This window comes from Lepisma saccharinum, chromosome 5 (genome assembly GCF_977018435.1).
Source record: "Lepisma saccharinum chromosome 5, izLepSacc3.1, whole genome shotgun sequence".
NCBI lineage: Eukaryota > Metazoa > Arthropoda > Insecta > Zygentoma > Lepismatidae > Lepisma > Lepisma saccharinum.
This window is the reverse complement of record NC_139233.1, coordinates 32,120,299-32,138,099: the sequence shown is the minus strand read 5'-3', so window position 1 is coordinate 32,138,099 and position 17,801 is coordinate 32,120,299. Positions and strand designations below refer to the sequence as shown.

Here is a 17,801-nt window from a genome sequence, read left to right as displayed (position 1 = left end):
TTTCAAAATGGTTTCCGCCAGAAATGGTACGTGATACAGCATTTTTGTTATGATTTTTGAAATCAGCGCACCCGATTTATTAAAGATCACCTATTTTCATCCAGTGGCAAAACAAAAAGTTTTAATTTGTTCCTCAGTGTTATCGTCACATTATTTAAGAAGCCAAAAATCTAATTATATCTAGTGTAGACTGAACAATTTTCAGGGGGGGAGGGTCGATCCCCCTGTTCCCTACCTTTGATACGTGCTTTTATCAATAACAGGGTTACAGACCATTCTCCGTCTTGCCTCGATAATTATTTCTCTCCTTAAATTATCGTTACATTATTTTGTTTCACACCACAAGAAACAAAAAACCTCATTTTATCTAGTGTAAACCTAAAAACTTTCGGGGGGGCTCGAGCCCCCTAAGCCCCCGCCCCACCTTGGATACGTGCCTGAGTGGTGGGAATGAAAGTACTCTGTGATCTCTTACTGCACCGGTTAGTGATAAAGTGAAACATAGGAATATTATATAAATTATATACATAGTTTTCTCCTCTCCAAGTGCCAAAAATTAGCAACTAGAGGGAAAAATTTCTCCTCCAGTCTCCCTTCAAATAACACCCTGGTTGCGTCAACCACATCTGGTTGCTTTGGACAGCTAAAAGATGTTAATTTACCTCTTTGGAGTGAAAGTCATTAATCTGCTACTGAAATAAACCATTTCTGCATGTTCAAATGGCAGTTCATGAGTCAGCACCTCTGACTGAGACTGGAATAAATTAACTCACACTGGCTCTTACTATCATTGTATTTGGAAATGCAGATATTAATTACAGTTCTTAAACTCCTGATTCCACACTGGTGTTCACATAAGTCACCAGTTTCCCTCAACGTTATAACAAAAATGGGTTTCCATCTACTCAAACATTTTAGTGTTGTTAATGGATGTTGTTTTTTTTTCTGTGGAGACTACAAAAGGCTGATACACATGATCTCTATTACGATGTGAATAGAAATGGCAATTGTATCAGATTCTGTGTATAAACATGAATGACAATAGGTCCGCACAAAAACTCTAGGTTGCTCTTATCGTGTACTATAATTTAACTTCCATTATTATTTCATTTCTTTCTCTCTAGAGACAAAATGAGCCCACCTTTTATCAGGCAGCGTGAATGGGTGACTGAAGAGGATGATTATGAATGCAATCTTTCCGAAGAGGTGCAACAGTTGGCCAAAGAAGAGCTCAGAGAAGATAAGAATGCAAGGGACCAGGCTCTTGCTCAGTTCAGAGATTGGATTATGAAGAACCCAGACATTGAAAATTGTCGTCTTGGTAAGTTACTTTTGCTTGCATACAATTGAAATTTGAGATGAATTGGATATTGATGTATTATGTTAATTTCAAGTAGTTAAATAAATGAATAGTGCAGGGAGAGGTGGAACTTTTTGCTGGTATTACAACTCTATGCTACTTCCTGGGTATGTGGAATGTTCACCACTGAAGCTTTAGATATCCAACACCAACAACATTTGAAATTTGATCAAGATGAGCACAACACTTCACCTACAGACATTCCTAATCCTAATGTGTACAGTTATTTTAAGTATTAGGTCATTAAGCTGTTTGTATCTTTTATTTTTTAGTTTGAAGCCGGCCTTGATTTAGAAGGGGCTACAGCCCCAGATCTTCATCTGTAAGGGAAAAATTCCTTCGAAAAAGGCCACAACATTTCCTAAATATGATATATTTGAAATTTGGTAAACATATTTTAAAATTAATGAATCACGTGACATAACTTAACCTAAAACTTATATTTGAAACTGTGGAGCCTTTCGCTGTTTCTAGCTTTGGGCCTACACAAATACAAATCCAGGCCTGGAATGAAGTGATGAGAGTTATAAGCATATCATCCCCTTTGGGCACATCACTTTTCATGCAGTGTTCATCCACCATAAAATATTATTATTTGTTTTATTCTGTTGGAGATCCTTCAAATCCTTATCTACAATATCCAATATCGAGTTGTTAAGAGATTTAAATCCTCTTTGATAGAATTTTATTGAACCTATATTGATTTACATGTGTCATCCGAGTATTGTTAACATTTTTCTTCTCTTTTTTTCAGATTCTAACTTTCTCCTTCGTTTCTTGAGGGTGAGAAAATTCAGTGTTCCAAATGCTCAACAAATGCTAATCCGTTTCTTAGATTTTAGAAGAACTTTTGCTCACTTTACATTCAACCTCGATTTTGAGATTCCGTCAGTTTTAGAGCTCCTTGAGAGAGGGTAAGTTTTTCCCACCATTAAGTTCAATCAACATGCAGTTATGAGTCATAAATTAACATTTAAAAAGTGAGTGAGGGTAAGCCAAAAAAAAAACAAATGAAAATAATATGGGACAAGCTAGAAGTTCAAGTTGTCTCTTTTGGAGCCTTCTCATTTGCTCTTGCCTCTGGCACAAACGATCCTGGCTTTGAACTCTGGTAAGGTTCCCAAGATTCTGGTGTTTACCCGCTATTGCGACATTTGGAGAAAATGAGGGATTTACTTGAAAAAAAAAATAGTGGTCCAGAAGTATCATCCGGTGGTTGTAACGTTGATTTCAGAGGGTTGGTGTTTTTTTAAGTCCACTTTATGCACAGTAAGGCTAATCGGGACTGGACCTACAGTTTAAAGTGGGATCCGAACCACTTGTGCCTCCACCGGGTATCGAACCCGGGACCCCTTGATTACAAGGCAAAGACGCTACCACTGCGCCATGGGGGAGGCCCTGATTTCAGAGGGATGTAAAGGTGTATTTAGTAATAGAAAAAAATGCCCATAAATTACACTTATGTGAAAAAAATGGGAGTATGGTGAAAAATTTTGGGGGCGGTGTTAGGGTGTGTGTGTGTAATCACTGAAGCCAAATAGCATAGGACTTGATGTGTTGACCATATTTCACCCAAAGGCCTTTTGTAATTTTGTGATGCATGTTGAGGTATTGAAACATAAACCAAGTAAGGGTTTGTGTGATTCAGAATGATGGGCGGGTCTGTAAAACAATCATGCTGATATCACTTATAAATATACTTGCTATGTCGGGTATTGCTAGGATTATGTGATAGGCATTGTCCATATTCAATTAGCCTGGGTAGATTGGGTGGTTGGCAGCAGAGCCTCTGTTGTTGATTTGAGCAGTATCTCGGGCAAACAAGTTCATGAAGACATGAAGCTTGCCTCCTTAAATAGTGCATTTGTCCTTTTGGTTACCTTTCCAATGACTTACTTATCCTTCATACACTTTGCTTTGTAGTGGTATAAGTACAAAGCCAATGAAATATTTTTGAATTGGAAGTTGGTCTCAATAATGAGGTAAGGATTACAATAACATTTCCGGAATCATCCATTGTCAATGTTGGTAGAAATTGTCTGTTAGAAACCACTGCTTCCTCTTGCTCTATTTTTGAATCAGAAACAAGGACTGTAGTTTTTAGTTTTTGGTATAATTTGGAGTCAAGCCTCATAGTATGTAGAATTACCAATAATAAATTGCATTATGAAAGTTGTAGTATTAAATCTTTGCAAGACTACTGCACCATGGAATTCAACTTCATTTTTATTAAGATGGATTCTTCTAGCATTCTACCTTACTTTACGTAGAAGATCCAAGTTCTGTTAGAAAATTGAAGAACCACTTCTCAAGTCTATGTCAAGCACTTTACTCAATTATTTTTATAAATATACTAATGTCCAAAATTAAAGCAACAAACGAAAATTCTTTCCTGTGTGTCAATTTGACCACATAATACGATCAGGTGATAGTAATATTTATGATGTCATAGACAACTGGTTTAAGATAGAAAATAAAGTAACCTTAATGTGCCAGGATTCAGGGGTGCCCATCCCCTCCAAGGCCAATGGCGCATCCTCCCAAAATCATGTCATGCGTTTCCCCCAAATCATATCATTCGCGCCCTTAGACCATATCGTAATCCCCATAAAATATTTAATTACGACAGCGTGTCTACCGAAAGTAACTTTTTCCTTAGCTTTAATGAACATTATAATTGATCTGCCCCTCCTCCATAAACAGTGGTGCCATCACTCAAGACCACACCTAAAATCGTTCATCATAATCAAGAATATCGCGTGGATCCCACTTTAAACTGTAGGTTCAGTCCCGATTAGCTTTAGAGTGCATAAAGTGGACTTAAAAGAAAATTTTTACATCCATTTCTTTGCAGGCTTTGAAGAATATTAATTTAATGGGGTGTCAATACTTTCTTAAGATCCCGAGATATTTAGTCTTTTCATTTTCCAGCTTTTCCTTTGGCACATTCGGGGTCGAAAACGTGTGGATGCCTTATCGCTAAATACAGTCTCCAAAATGTAATGTTCGAACTCTCTCTCCACTACAGAAATCCCTTGACAATCTAAGATTTAACACTTTATCAAGAGCTTTCTATCTCCCCCTTTAAATTTCATACTCAATCCTACCACCAAAATTTCCATGCCAATTTTAGACTTACTGTTGATATTGAAGAGTAGATATTGCCTCCTCCAAAAAATTAATTCTCAGTCTCCACACCAGAATTTCCGCAAGAGTCTAAGACAATAGTAATACCCAAGAATTGGATATCCCCTTCAATTTAATGCTCAATCCCACTCTAACTAAAGTACTCGCCATAATGTAAGACCTAGAGTTGGATACGGTCCCCCCCAAAGTTTAATTCAGAATACCCCTCAGAACCCAATTGTCAATTAAGGCCTAATATATAGGAGTTAGATACCCCTTTCGATAATGCCTTAAACACTTTCATTTCTTCATCTAATGGATTAAATATGGTGCATTTAAGGTGTAAAATTTTTACATATATTTTGGAAAAGATATAAATGTTGAATTTTATATTATTTGAAGGGAAAAAATCCCCCCCAAAAATCTCGATGGCGCCATAAAACCCCCTGTGGTCACCCCTGCCAGGATTTATCAACAAAAAAGTCACAATAGCAACAGGTTAAACTTGGCAAATTTATCAACAAAAAAAATCACGAGGAAAGGATTTCTGTTTGTTGCTTTAATTTTGGACACTAGTGTATATGAGGAGCATCTTTTGCAGACAAATAATATTTGAGTAATCTTTGTTGTTTCTATTTTTTAGGTTGATATTCCCTTTACTAGAGAAAGACAAAAATGGAAGAACAGTAATAATGGCTATATGTGGTAAGTTTAGTTTTAGAAGTGTGCATAAAACTCTAATCTTCACAGTGAATTGCAAAAATTGATAAGATTAATGAAATACTGTAGCAATCGTCTCCTCTTAGTTCTCGATCAGATTTGTACCAGATATAGGTGGGATCTGTGGGTGGAACTGCCCCCTCACCCAAGTTATGAGGAAATAAAAAATATTTACAAAGATCATTGTATATTTGTAGTAAGAGGCAACACAGCCAAGAAAATATTGTTTTGCAAATAATATTGTAAGTTGTTACAAAACATTTTCCAGAATTTTACATTTTCATGCACTTATTTACCTTGGTTCCCTGAAAAACACAATTCTGAGCTTCCACTGCATATCATCCATCAATTTCCTTGAAAAAACATGCTTTACATTTGAATAAATGTTGTCATCGGTAAAATGTGTACCTACTTATGATTTTTATTAGGACATATAATTTAACATAGGAATATATCAACAAAAAGCAGTCAGAAACTGCACTAGGTGAAAAAGTCAAAATTTGCCCATTGTGATTGATTGTGATTTTGGCATTGGTGCGACGATGTGCAATTTCGACTAATATTTTCCCCTCCACCAAATCCTGCTATTCAGTATTTCTATATGCTTTGATTTCATAAAGACAATGGTTAGTTCAATATTGAACAAATTAATGCTTCTATTTTGCAGAGAAAATGGATCCATACAAATTCACAAGTACAGACGTGGCAATGGCACAGGTTATAGCATATGAAACCCTTCTGGAAGATGAGGACAATCAAGTTCTTGGTTTCACACACATTACAGACTGCAAAAACATCACTGCTGCCCACATCACCCTCTGGTCACCTTCAGAGTTTGCTCACACCATCAGGAAAGGACAAGTAAGATCGTATTCTCAACAACTGAATAGTCTTTTGTCATCGCCAGATAAAATTACATGGGAAAAAAGGCTGATAAAAGTACACAATCAACTGCTACAATTTGTACACTAAGGATGAGCATTGCAATCCAACATTATTTGAGACTGAATCTAGTACAATGGAACCTTGAAAACTCGAACTTGAGGGGGAAAAGAAAAAAAATTCGAGGTATCAAGGATTTCAACTTACCAAGGTTTGAGTTACTGAGGGGCAAAATCGCCGACTTCGAGTTATAGTTAACAATGATGGTTACATACACGACAGGGTGGGGGAGTTCAAGTCCCAACACAATTGTTGATCACCTGACATTGTACGTATGGACCCTACACTTCGACTTATTGAGGTCCTTGAGACTAAAACTTCGAGTTATAGAGGTGATTAGAATTTAACTTGGACTCATAGAGATTTTTCATACTCTACCTTCGAGTTATTGAGCTCGAACGGCATCCCATAAAGTGTACAAAAATTCGTCTCATCAAGGTTTTATTCAAGTTGTTGAGGTAAAATTAGTATTGAGTGTTATGGACAATTCAAGGGGATTACAAAAAATTCGACTTATCAAGGTTCCACTGTAGTAATCCTGGATCCAATTTTGAATATTGAATCTTTAATCCTGGATCCAGTATCTGACTTTATTTGTTTTTATGTCCATTTTATGCACAGAAAGGCTAATCGGATCTGGTTTAAAGTTGGATCCAAACCACTAATGTGCCTCCAACGGGTATCTAACCTGGGACCTCTTTATTGCAAGGCAATGACATTACCACTGTGCCATCGAGGAGGCCTGATCCAAAATCAGAATCTCAAATCGCAGGTGCAATATCATTATGTCAAATTCTGGATCTGAGTCTTGAATCTTGTATCAGATATCTGAATTCAAAATCCTCATGATACAAATCCATTGATATTTGGGAATCCTTAAAGATTTAGATACACCCATTCATTCTTATGAACCATGTCCAAACAGTTAACAAAAATTAGACAAGGATCGCCTTCACATCAGTGAATCAAGATATCTGGCACAATGATGTTCCTTCTCCAGTGAAAGACAAAAAAGATTGTAACATTTATTAATATACAGGGTGGTCCAAAAGTGTGGAAACACCTGAATAAAAATTGAATGGCATTATATTTCCAAAAACTAACATTGCAGGCTTGTAATAGGGGTGGGGGAAAATGTTATAGGGCATATGACGATGATGGCCGCCATCTTGAATGCAACTTTAAAAGTTTAAATGGAAACCATGTCGTGTAATACCTCATTTCAATATGAAATTTTCTCATGAGTTCAACGGTGTGCATAAATTTGCTCTAGCAGCAACAGGGATGAAGTTATTAACGATTTTTTGTGTCTGTCACCCCAAACAAGGCTCGTAATGAACCCATGACCACTCACAGTTTAATGACATGTTCAATGTGATGACCATCGTGATCCACAGTTAAAGCCAGTCTTGATACCCATTCGTGCAAAACCTTGTGTAAAGTGTCTGCAGTAATGCTGGAACATGCGTCAATGATGCGTTGCTTAAGGTGAACAATATCTCGAATTTTCTCGGAGTAAACGATGGCCTTGACATGACCACACAGGTAGAAATCCAGCGGAGTGAGGTCTGGGGATCGTGGTGGTCACTCCACAGCACCTCGTCGTCCAATCCAAGTGTTGGGAAACTGCACATACAGGTACTGACGAACACAATTTCCGTAATGAGGAGGGGCGCCATCGTGTTGGTAAAACACAGGGAATGACCCATCGTCAGACAACAGATCTGGCAAGATGTCCTCTTCCAACATGCGACGATACTCGACCGCCACTAATGTCCCGATAAACGAAGAAAGAGCCCACAACACGGGTCTCCCACACACCACACCATACCATCACCTTTCCTCGAATACCTGCAGATGCATCACACCAATGCGGGTTACTGTCCGACCAATATCAGACGTTCTGCTTGTTCACCTCGCCCGACAGGTAAAAGTTTGCCTCATCAGTAAATAGGCGAATCGAGGGTTACGCCGTATTTGCTCCATGGCCCATTCCGCAAATTCCACACGGCGATCAGGATCGCCTTCTGATAGGTCATGCTGCAGCATATACTGGTGCCACTTATTCAGGCCTAAAATCTGCATAATGGACGTGCGGCTAACCACTTTCCTGGGCTACACGACGAGTACTTCGTTGGGGACTCTTGCAGAATGAAGCCAACACAGCTGTGGACGTTGCTTCATTAGTCGTCGTGCGTGGCCGGCCTGATTTTGGTTTATCAGCCACAGTCCTGGTTTCACGAAAATTTGCAAGCACTGACAGTACCATAATGGATGCGGACCCTATCTGGGTTACAGTGGTTAAAATCGTCTGCAATCACCCTCATGCTTGGTTTGCCTGAGATCAACACGATCTCAATGTGTTCTGCCTGCGTGAGACCCATGCTGTGTTACGTCACCTGTAACAATAAAGCAAGCATAAAAACGTTAATAGCTTCATCCCTGTTGCTGCTAGAGCAAAATTATGCACACCGTTGAACTCATGAGAAAATTTCATATTGAAATGAGGTATTACACGACATGGTTTCAATTTGAACTTTTAAAGTTGCATTCAAGATGGCGGCCATCATCGTCATATGCCCTATAACATTTTCCCCCACCTCTATTACAAACCTGCAATGTTAGTTTTGGAAATATAATGCTATTCAATTTTTATTCAGGTGTTTCCACACTTTTGGACCACCCTGTATATCATAGTACAGTACTAGTATGGTTTTATCTTGACAGGGTATCAGAAGCCTGTACCATGATTTTTCCAACATTCATCAGTGTTTATTTCAAACCTACAATAATTTAAGTAGTATCTAGTTCAAAAATACATGTCATCTTCAGTTGTTGGAAATGGCCCCAAAATCAATAGAACCACTAAACACTTGACAAGCAGGCACTTTAGGACCTTATCTGTGAATATTTTACAGTGTTTCAGTTTTGTACTTGGTACTAGCATTCATAACCTAATGAGTAATCTGGATTTATGTTCCAACAATATTAATTTTCAGACAAAACAAAAAATTCAGACAAATCTAGGTTTGCAAGGTCACCAAAATTATTATTAATTCATCAATATTATCTCCAACATCATGCCAATTACTTTTCCATGTTTCTCATTTTCTTCAAAACTAGCAAACATAGAGATATGCAACAAATACCCATAGCGTATAGATATATGTATTTGTGGAGTTTTGTTTCATGCAATGTATGTGAAACTATATTTCTTCTCTATTGCAGAAAGCTATTCCCATGAGACATAAGGAACTTCACTACTTACATGTACCATCAGCACTAAAGTACGTGTATGACTGGGTTACAAAACGCTTTAGTGAAAAGATGAGAAGCAGATTAATGGTAAGTTACCTTCAATTCTCATGTTGAGCAACCCCCCCACCCCTTCCATTTGCCCTGCACTATGGTCTTTTAATGCTAAGCCTTGTCTACTAAGAGAAAGTAAAAAGAAGAGAAGTGCAATTTTCATAGTACAATAAAGGAAAAACATAAGCATGCAATGCTGATTAACATTATTCATCACCTATTTTTTTTACTTAATATACATTCTATCACATTATTTTGAGAGAGTGGCGCTTCTCTCATCTTCAGGTGAACAAATTTATTGTTGCCAGTGGTGAGGATTGAACCTATAATACATGGCACAAGAGTTCTTTGAGATCCAGGGCCTACCATGCAGCTTTTAAGACCGAATCACACGGAACTGGATTTCCAGTAGGGATGCCCTAGTTGGCGCTGGTCTGGCTACCCATCTTCTACTTTTAGCCTCACACGATACTTGTTACCGTAGTGTCGGTATACTTTTGTTCCCATAAGACATTGCACAGAGCAGACAATCTAAAAAGATGGATGAGCAATTTGAAGACCATTGTAGGAGAATTACTGCTGTTATTAAAAATTGGGAAAATATGGACATGAAATTGCCTCAAAAGAAAATATGGAAATCAATGAGTACTGAAAGCTTTTTAATGAACTTGGGTATGTATATTCACAAATGAGATTCAAAGGATTCATTCATAAAAAAATATTTTGTTCAACTAAATATATCAAACATTTTAATACACTTGTAATAATAAGGATTTTCATTATCGGCTAACCATATCATACAAATCTAATTGTTTTGCATAAAAATACCTATATATTAATGAACTGAACATGAATGCGCGTCATCTCCTATTACTTTTTCTTTTATTGAGAAGGGAACAAAAACAATCAACAATTTGAAACCACAGACAAAAAAAAATCCTTTGGCAAACTCACAGATTTACTTCACAAGGCCATACTTTCACTCTGATTGACTGTTCTACAAAATCTAGCAGAGAAAGCCAGTTGCAATTAGAACATGGCCGTGTCATCAAAACCAGTCTAGCTGCCAGCCCAGCAGCCATGATTTCCATCCAGGTAGCCAGTTCACCACCAACTAGGGCATTCCTAATGGAAATCCATTTCCGTGTGATTCGGCCTTATGTTGGGTTCAAGTGGGGACAGTCCATGAAATCACATTGCCACTGTTTTCTAGCTTTCTACATCAGAGTCTGCTAAAGTAGCTCCCCAATATACACATCTGCAATTTTACTACAAATTTGCATGGTAACCAATAATACACATTAAAATAAGAAAAATACAAAGGATAAAAAAGACACGGAGGGAATCAAGGTACAGACCTGCAGCTTCAGACTTAACTCTGAGCAACTTCAAAGCACTTCATATGGTGCAAACACTTGAGGGAGATGTGCTGCATTGTGATAGGAAATATGTTGCTTTTCATTTTAACTGTTTAAGACAGTTGCAGTTACCCATCGTTAACACTAAATGAACATGATATATTCACCTGCAACAAAATGGAGGACCTAGATTTTGAAATATTAGCCCCACCCCATCCTCCCTACATGGCGTTATGCATGTTGCCTAATTTTATGGGATAGCTGCACACTACTGAAACGCTATTGAAGTTCTTATCACCAAAGAGTTAGGCTACACACAACACCATACAGGGAAATCAGTATTTCAGGAACTAGGAGTCCTGAAATACTGTACTTTTTGTACTTATTATTTTTACTGTAATGAATATATTCAAGGTTTCATTAATTCAAAAACCTTTTAATTGCCCTAATGTGTGCATAATCTTGATAATTGTAGTTATTGGTAACCTACCCATACATTTGTAAAGATATGCATGTATCAGTAATAAAAAAAAATTGAACAATCTCTCATAAAGTAATAGATAAGGGGTTAATATAAATTAATATTGCTTAATAACTTCTACAGGGTGACACATATTGTATCTACCAATGTCAGTTGGCAACCCTGTCGGAATGCAGGTGCGCATGCGCAGAAGCTTCCCATGCTTAGGCAGCTGCAAGTCTGGCAATCAGTCTGCCATGGAATGTTCACCTGTTCAGACACGAATAATGGCAGTGGACACGTTCATCCGAACTTGTTTCATTCAGGAGATGCAGCAAGCACTGCAAAGAGAGTCCAATGATGACCGCCGTCAACCCGTGCCAGAGTCACCAGCGGCGTATACTCTGGGTCACCTAGGTAATCGGAGATGACCCGACTATAATTTTGAAAAAAAGTTGTTTTTTATTCTTCGCAATATTCTTCCGAACCAATCTTTGATTCGCATATTTCTTTACTTCCAGCGCGCGAATGTTTTTCAAACGTTTGCCGCTGAATGTCCGAGAGGCTTTCAGCCACTTTCTCCAGCTGGTGGAATCTGGTGACGTCAGGGTGAGATTCCACCGGCTCCCTCTAAATCCCTTGACGGTAGGGGAAGGAAACACTGCTTCTCAGGCGTGGTTATTCCGTGGCAAGGGTAAGCTTCTTCTGGAGAGAGTCCATCGATCGCACTCTCCACCCCAGAGCCTTTGCCGTTCCCTCAGCTGGCACCCTCTTCTGCCATTCTTCCACGGTGGCCTTTGTATCGTAGGAGCTGTGTTGTTTACGACAGGGAAATTTCTCAGGAAACAGAATTCTGGGTTCGCAAATTACGTACTGAAACGGAAAGTAGAGAAAATACATCTGAAAGTGCGCGAGAAACAGGGAAATGTGAACATTTGCGAAGCAATTCTATGTTAATTCTCATTTTACATTTGCTTCTGTCTTCCTCTGCTATTTCAACAGATATTGTCATAGGAAAGAAAAAGCTTTAATATTGAAGATGACGGTAATTAAATAAATTAAAATTTGAACTAGAAATTCAAGAAATTACACCGACCTTTGTGGCGGAGTGGTTGCCACAGCTCCCTACGACGTCAGAGCTCCAGGGTTCGAATACCGGGCTGGGCATGGGTGCTCTTTGTAAATGTCCCTTCATCAATTTCATATCATCACTCGTAGTGATTAGCCAAAAGTGGCAGAAAAGCGACGTCAAATAACAATTTAATAAATCGATTAATGAAGTAATTAAACTATTTATATGCTTACTTTTATTCATTTTTGTATTTTAAAATGCGTGATTACTTTCTTTGTAGCCTTCAAAACCAGTGAGAGTATTTCTTTCACAGAAATGAATAATTTTTAAAAGGGAAAGCTATCAGAAATAAATTATATATATACGTACACATATATTAGGTAATTTAAGTTGCTTCTCCCGCCCTCTCTAGATTAATAGTGATAAATGATGTTTGAATGTGAAATATATAAACAAAAAACGCAATGATTCCAACTTACAGAACCTCGCGCATCGCAGGAAATATAAAGCTGGGAAAGGGAATTTTTCATCATCCATAGGGAATTTAATTCTGAGTCAAACAGGAAGGAACCACAATAGAAGATTGGCACAGGGAATTGAATGCATGTTGTAGCGATTCGAGAATTTAATATTTGTTTAGCTGTTAGTGGTTTAGTATTCGTGCTAGTGCTGTGTTTAAAGTTAAAGGCAATGAATATAATATAATATTTTCGTGTGAAAATATTTGGAACGGGATCTTTTCCGGAGAAATTGCAAATAGTTAATGTAGGTAGGTCAGTAGAATCTCTTGTACCACAGGTTTTGAACTCAAACTTCCGTGTATAAAAACAAAAATCAGGAATGCACGAGTAACTGGGTACTGGGGTAACTTGAATTTTACACTTCAATTAATATTGAGGGTTTTTATTTCATTACCGAATTCCTTTCATATTCTTTGTTACAGGTTTTTTTCTTATAGGTTTATTCTATTTTCTTGTTTTATTAATTGAAATTCTAAACATAGATTAACTGCAATCACAACAATTATTCGACAGTGGTCGCAACAATAAGGTAAAATTTTTCACACATATATTCATAAATCCTGTATGAATGTTGAGGTAAATTTGCAGGGAGACTTCAGGAGTGGGTGGATGAATCAAGTGTCTGAGATTACCCACTAGTTAAAACCAGCATACGCCACTGAGAGTCACAACATGATACAATGAGTCGGACAATAGAGAGCCAATGGTACAGTGCAGAAACAGAAGTCTCCAGGTCGAAGGAGGCTTATTCTCTGGTGTACCGATGCTTCTCAGTGCTGTGCCAGTTGGGTCTCCTGAATACAATCCGTTTGGATGAATGCCTCCACTGGCATGATTCGTGTCTGAACAGGTGAACATTCCATGGCAGACTGATTGCCAGACTTGCATCTGCCTAAGCATAGGAAGCTTCTGTACATGCGCACCTGCGTTCCGACAGGGTTACCAACTGACATTGGTATACAATATGTGCCACCCTATAATAATATTGTGTTTCGTTTTGTCCCTAATTTGATCCTACTATTATGAAATTTCAATTATTTTTTTCTTTCTAGCTTCATGATACTGTTGAAACCTTGTGCGAGATTATTGACCCAAAAATATTACCAAAAGAATATGGAGGTGATGTGCCCATGGCTGACATGATTGGTAAGTTTTTCTTTTCTTTTCTTTTCACTTAAAAGCAGCTACATGCTTATTACTTTTTTAAAAACATGAATGTTCCCACTAAAAGGAAAATTATTGGAACACTTGCCAGCAAATTTTCTACTCGAAATTTATTTACATATCTTGAAAGGCCCTCCTCTGACCTCATCCAGTACATATACAGGGGATGGACAAAAATATGGAAACACCTGCGAATAAAAACCAGAATGATGTAGCTAATAAGGTGCACGACTGCCTTTAGCTTTTCCAAAATGACCTGCAGTCTCCGAGGAATGGACAAATGCAAGTCCTGGATGCTGGATAATGGGATCTTGCACCATTCTTCATGCAAAACATGGTCCCAATCCTTCTCAGTGTCCTTCTGTCTCTGTCACTCAGTGTACATTTTCGTCCATGCAGGTGTTTATCTGATCATGTCTTTCCGGACACACTATTATGTCATCATGATCTTGGATAGACCTTCTCAATATGCCAAATAACATGGCTAATTTGGTAACAGAGGCACCTTCAAGGCAAGCACCAACAATTTGCCCTCTTTGAAACACTGTCAGCTCAGAAATGATTCAGTATGAACTGCACTGCATTCTATCTACAGTGCAACTGTCCACTCCTACCAGTCCAACAGGATCCTATCTCATGGTGCAAAACAAAAGAATGTCTCACTGCGTCGGATTTCAAGTGGAAAAATTGTGTCGATATCACCCGTTCCGATGTCGTGGTGTTTCCATATTTTTGTCCATCCATCCATATTTTCAATTCAAACTCTATAGTAGTATAGTATGATAGCCATGCACTAAGAATATGTAGGCCAAGCGCCACTTGCACAAATTTTTCCGAAGTTCTCATAGAATATTTTCATGCATTTGCTGCTTTCTGGTGCTCTAAGGATGAAGTGTTTTTAAAATCTGAAACTAAGATTCCACTTATCTTAGAATGTTTCCATGCTTCCTTTTCAACTGTGTTTATTCTCCGTAGAAGAGAGATTAGATTCTCTGTTCGTATTTGCTGCTTGATGCCTACCCTTCATGGACTCATGTTGTTTACAAATGCTTCACCTGGCAAGTTTAGGTACGGCTCTGGCTGGACGAAAAGTCAAGAGAAGTCTTTCAAAAAAAATTTTGGTTGAGCCAAAATTTTATGCCAAATTTTCAGCAATACAGTGTAATCTTGCTTTTACTTTTTTCAGGGAGACCAGTGCTCAAAGTGAGGGGATGTGGGGAGATGGTCCCCTCCCACAGACAGCAAAAATTTAGCAAAGCATATGCTGTTTCATTGTCACTGTGTTAAACCATAGGAGCATCTCACCAGATAAACCCCAAAGCTTGACCAAACCTCCCCTTCCCCCAAGCTATCATTTTGCACTTCAAGCAGTGAGGGGAATCAAGATGAAAAACATAAAATACAGGAAAATTTCATATTTTGCTCTATTGGAACCAGTGGCGGCAAGGGCAGTGCCCCCCCCACCCTCCCCCAACTTTTAGCCACTTTTGCCCTAGTACTATGCTCAACCTTATATACAAAGGAAAATATACTGTATTTGCCCCCCAGTTTTGGCTCCTTGCTCCCCTGGTTTTGGAGTTCAATCACCGCCACTGATTGGAACCATGTAGATCGAATGTATAATGTGGGAAAATGCAAATCCAGCAATGTAAAACAGGGTTTCTAGATCAGACTACAAATAGAGCTTTTCAAAGTGAGTAGGGAAACAAAATTTAAAAAAAAAATAAAATGGAATTGAGTTTCTCTGACTCTCACTCAAAGAACTGATCTACCTCTCTCTGGTTCTCACTCGAAGAATTGATCTAACTCTATCTCTAAATTAGAACCTACAATCTTACATTAGAAACTTTTGGTTATACTTGTACAATCTTTACTAGATTTCATAGAAAAATGTTACATAATTTATGAAGAACTATTGTTATATTTGCAGAGGAATGGAAGAAAACAATGAAGGCAAGAAAGAGCTCCCTTCTGTCCATGGATGGAATGGACTTATCTGCACATTTCTACATGAATCGCCAGGATGAGTGCGGAAAAGACAAATTGGGATTGGGTGGGATCCCTGGAAGCTTCCGAAGTTTGGAAGTTGACTAGAACCACCACCAAGAACTAACTTTGTAAATAATTATTTATAATACTTGTTAGTAGTATATTTTTTACCTATCAGATGTAGAAATGTAGGCTTGTGAGCTTCATGCATGATTAGTGTAAGTGTTCAGTTGTTTAGTGTCAATGCTAACAATAATATTGATTACTGACATGCTTGAATTATTTCTTGTATAGCCTCCCATGCAGTCAGTTTATAACACTAATTTACGAGTATGTTACTACATGACAAAATCTTTATATAAAATGAATTTTCAGTACATACAGTAGAGTCTCGTTTATCCGACCTTCGCTTATCCGACACTCCGTATTATCTGACATACCACCGGAAAAAAAAATCATCAATCGGCAACAAGAACTGCAAGTTGTGAGCGTAGTCTATTTTTAGTTTCTCCCGACTCTACATCAGTCAATTCTGTAACCGTAAGTTCATTTTTCCAGTTAACGTTTTCTGTATTGTTGTAAAACATGATTACAGTACTGTATTAGGTTCGAAATGTGTAAAATTATAACATTAGTTTGACGTTTAATAGGCTTTTTTTTAACACCTCCCTATTATCCGACATTTTTGCTTATCCGACGTTCTGCCGGCCCGTTTATGTCGGATAAACAAGACTCTACTGTATCTTGAAGTAGTCCGAAGTCCTACTTGCCCCTCAATGATCTTGGTTAACATTAAGTTTTGTCCTTTCACAACTAATAATACAGAAAGAGAAATGGAACACAAACATTAGAAACTTATAAATATCAATTGTTACTGAATCACATAACATCAGTTAAAATTGCAAAGCTTTCTCTTCTAATTTGTGCACTATTTTGCTTTCTCCTTGATTAACATGAAGAAACTTGTCTATATGTAACAATTTTCAGTTATTTTTGCTAAAATTTAATCATTGGTAAAAAAATACATTTACGAGTTTTAAACACAATATAATATAAATTGAAATGTAAGAACATTTTTAAAAACAAAATGGATGGTAACATAACATACGAGTACTTTCTCATAAAGTTTTCGAAACTGAATCTCCAGTGTAACTTATGTATTACCCTAATATATTCCGTAATTTTGGAAGAATGTTTTCACATGGAGAAGAGAAAAGAACCAATGTGCTAATCTTACTTCAAAATTGAAAATACTTTAACATAAAATAAAAAATAAAAAGTAATTACAGTTGCAAATAGAAAATGCTGCATGCAGATATTTCCCCCAATTATAAAAACACTGAATAGCTCCATAAAAAAGGATTTGAATTTTCGAAAGTTATCGTTTTCTTCTTTTTCTCAATTATTATTATTAATTCATATCTTCTATTCTGCACTCCTTCTTGTTCAGTTTTTCCACTAACATAAGACTATTTTCTCTTTTTACCTTTTTTGCATAACAATTTTTTTAAAATAACTAATCTACAATGCTCGATGATTTGAAGCTTTACTTGTTTCTATAGCTATGCTTATTTACCATATAATGCTGCTCTCGAAGTTTGTTAATTTTTTTAGTTTAACAGCACTCATTTCTGTGTACTTTACAAATTAAAATTACTAAAGTCTGACAAGTCTACTAAATTTATGGACCATCTGCAGAAGAAATGTTACATGTGTTGTAATTTTATACATGGATCTGGTTATTTATATACATAATTATTGTATTTACAATAAACTCTTA

At 37.4% G+C, this 17,801-nt stretch overlaps 1 protein-coding gene across 1 annotated transcript; it reads left to right on the top strand.

Moving 5' to 3' along the window:
* Window positions 1-1,130: 1,130 nt before the first annotated feature.
* Window positions 1,131-17,801, top strand: LOC145988279 (clavesin-2-like). The gene is made up of 7 exons (XM_083123142.1): window positions 1,131-1,321; window positions 2,115-2,274; window positions 5,130-5,191; window positions 5,874-6,067; window positions 9,377-9,493; window positions 13,921-14,014; window positions 15,963-17,801. Exons 1-7 carry the CDS (start codon window positions 1,132-1,134, stop codon window positions 16,124-16,126), a joined length of 981 nt encoding a protein of 326 aa, XP_082979268.1. The 5' UTR covers window position 1,131; the 3' UTR covers window positions 16,127-17,801.

Coding starts and splice junctions, on each gene's coding strand:
- LOC145988279 (XM_083123142.1), top strand. CDS start 1,132: ATGAGCCCACCTTTTATCAGGCAGCGTGAATGGGTGACTGAAGAGGAT. Junction 1,322..2,114: donor CATTGAAAATTGTCGTCTTG/GTAAGTTACTTT, acceptor TCTTTTTTTCAG/ATTCTAACTTTCTCCTTCGT. Junction 9,494..13,920: donor AGATGAGAAGCAGATTAATG/GTAAGTTACCTT, acceptor TTTTCTTTCTAG/CTTCATGATACTGTTGAAAC.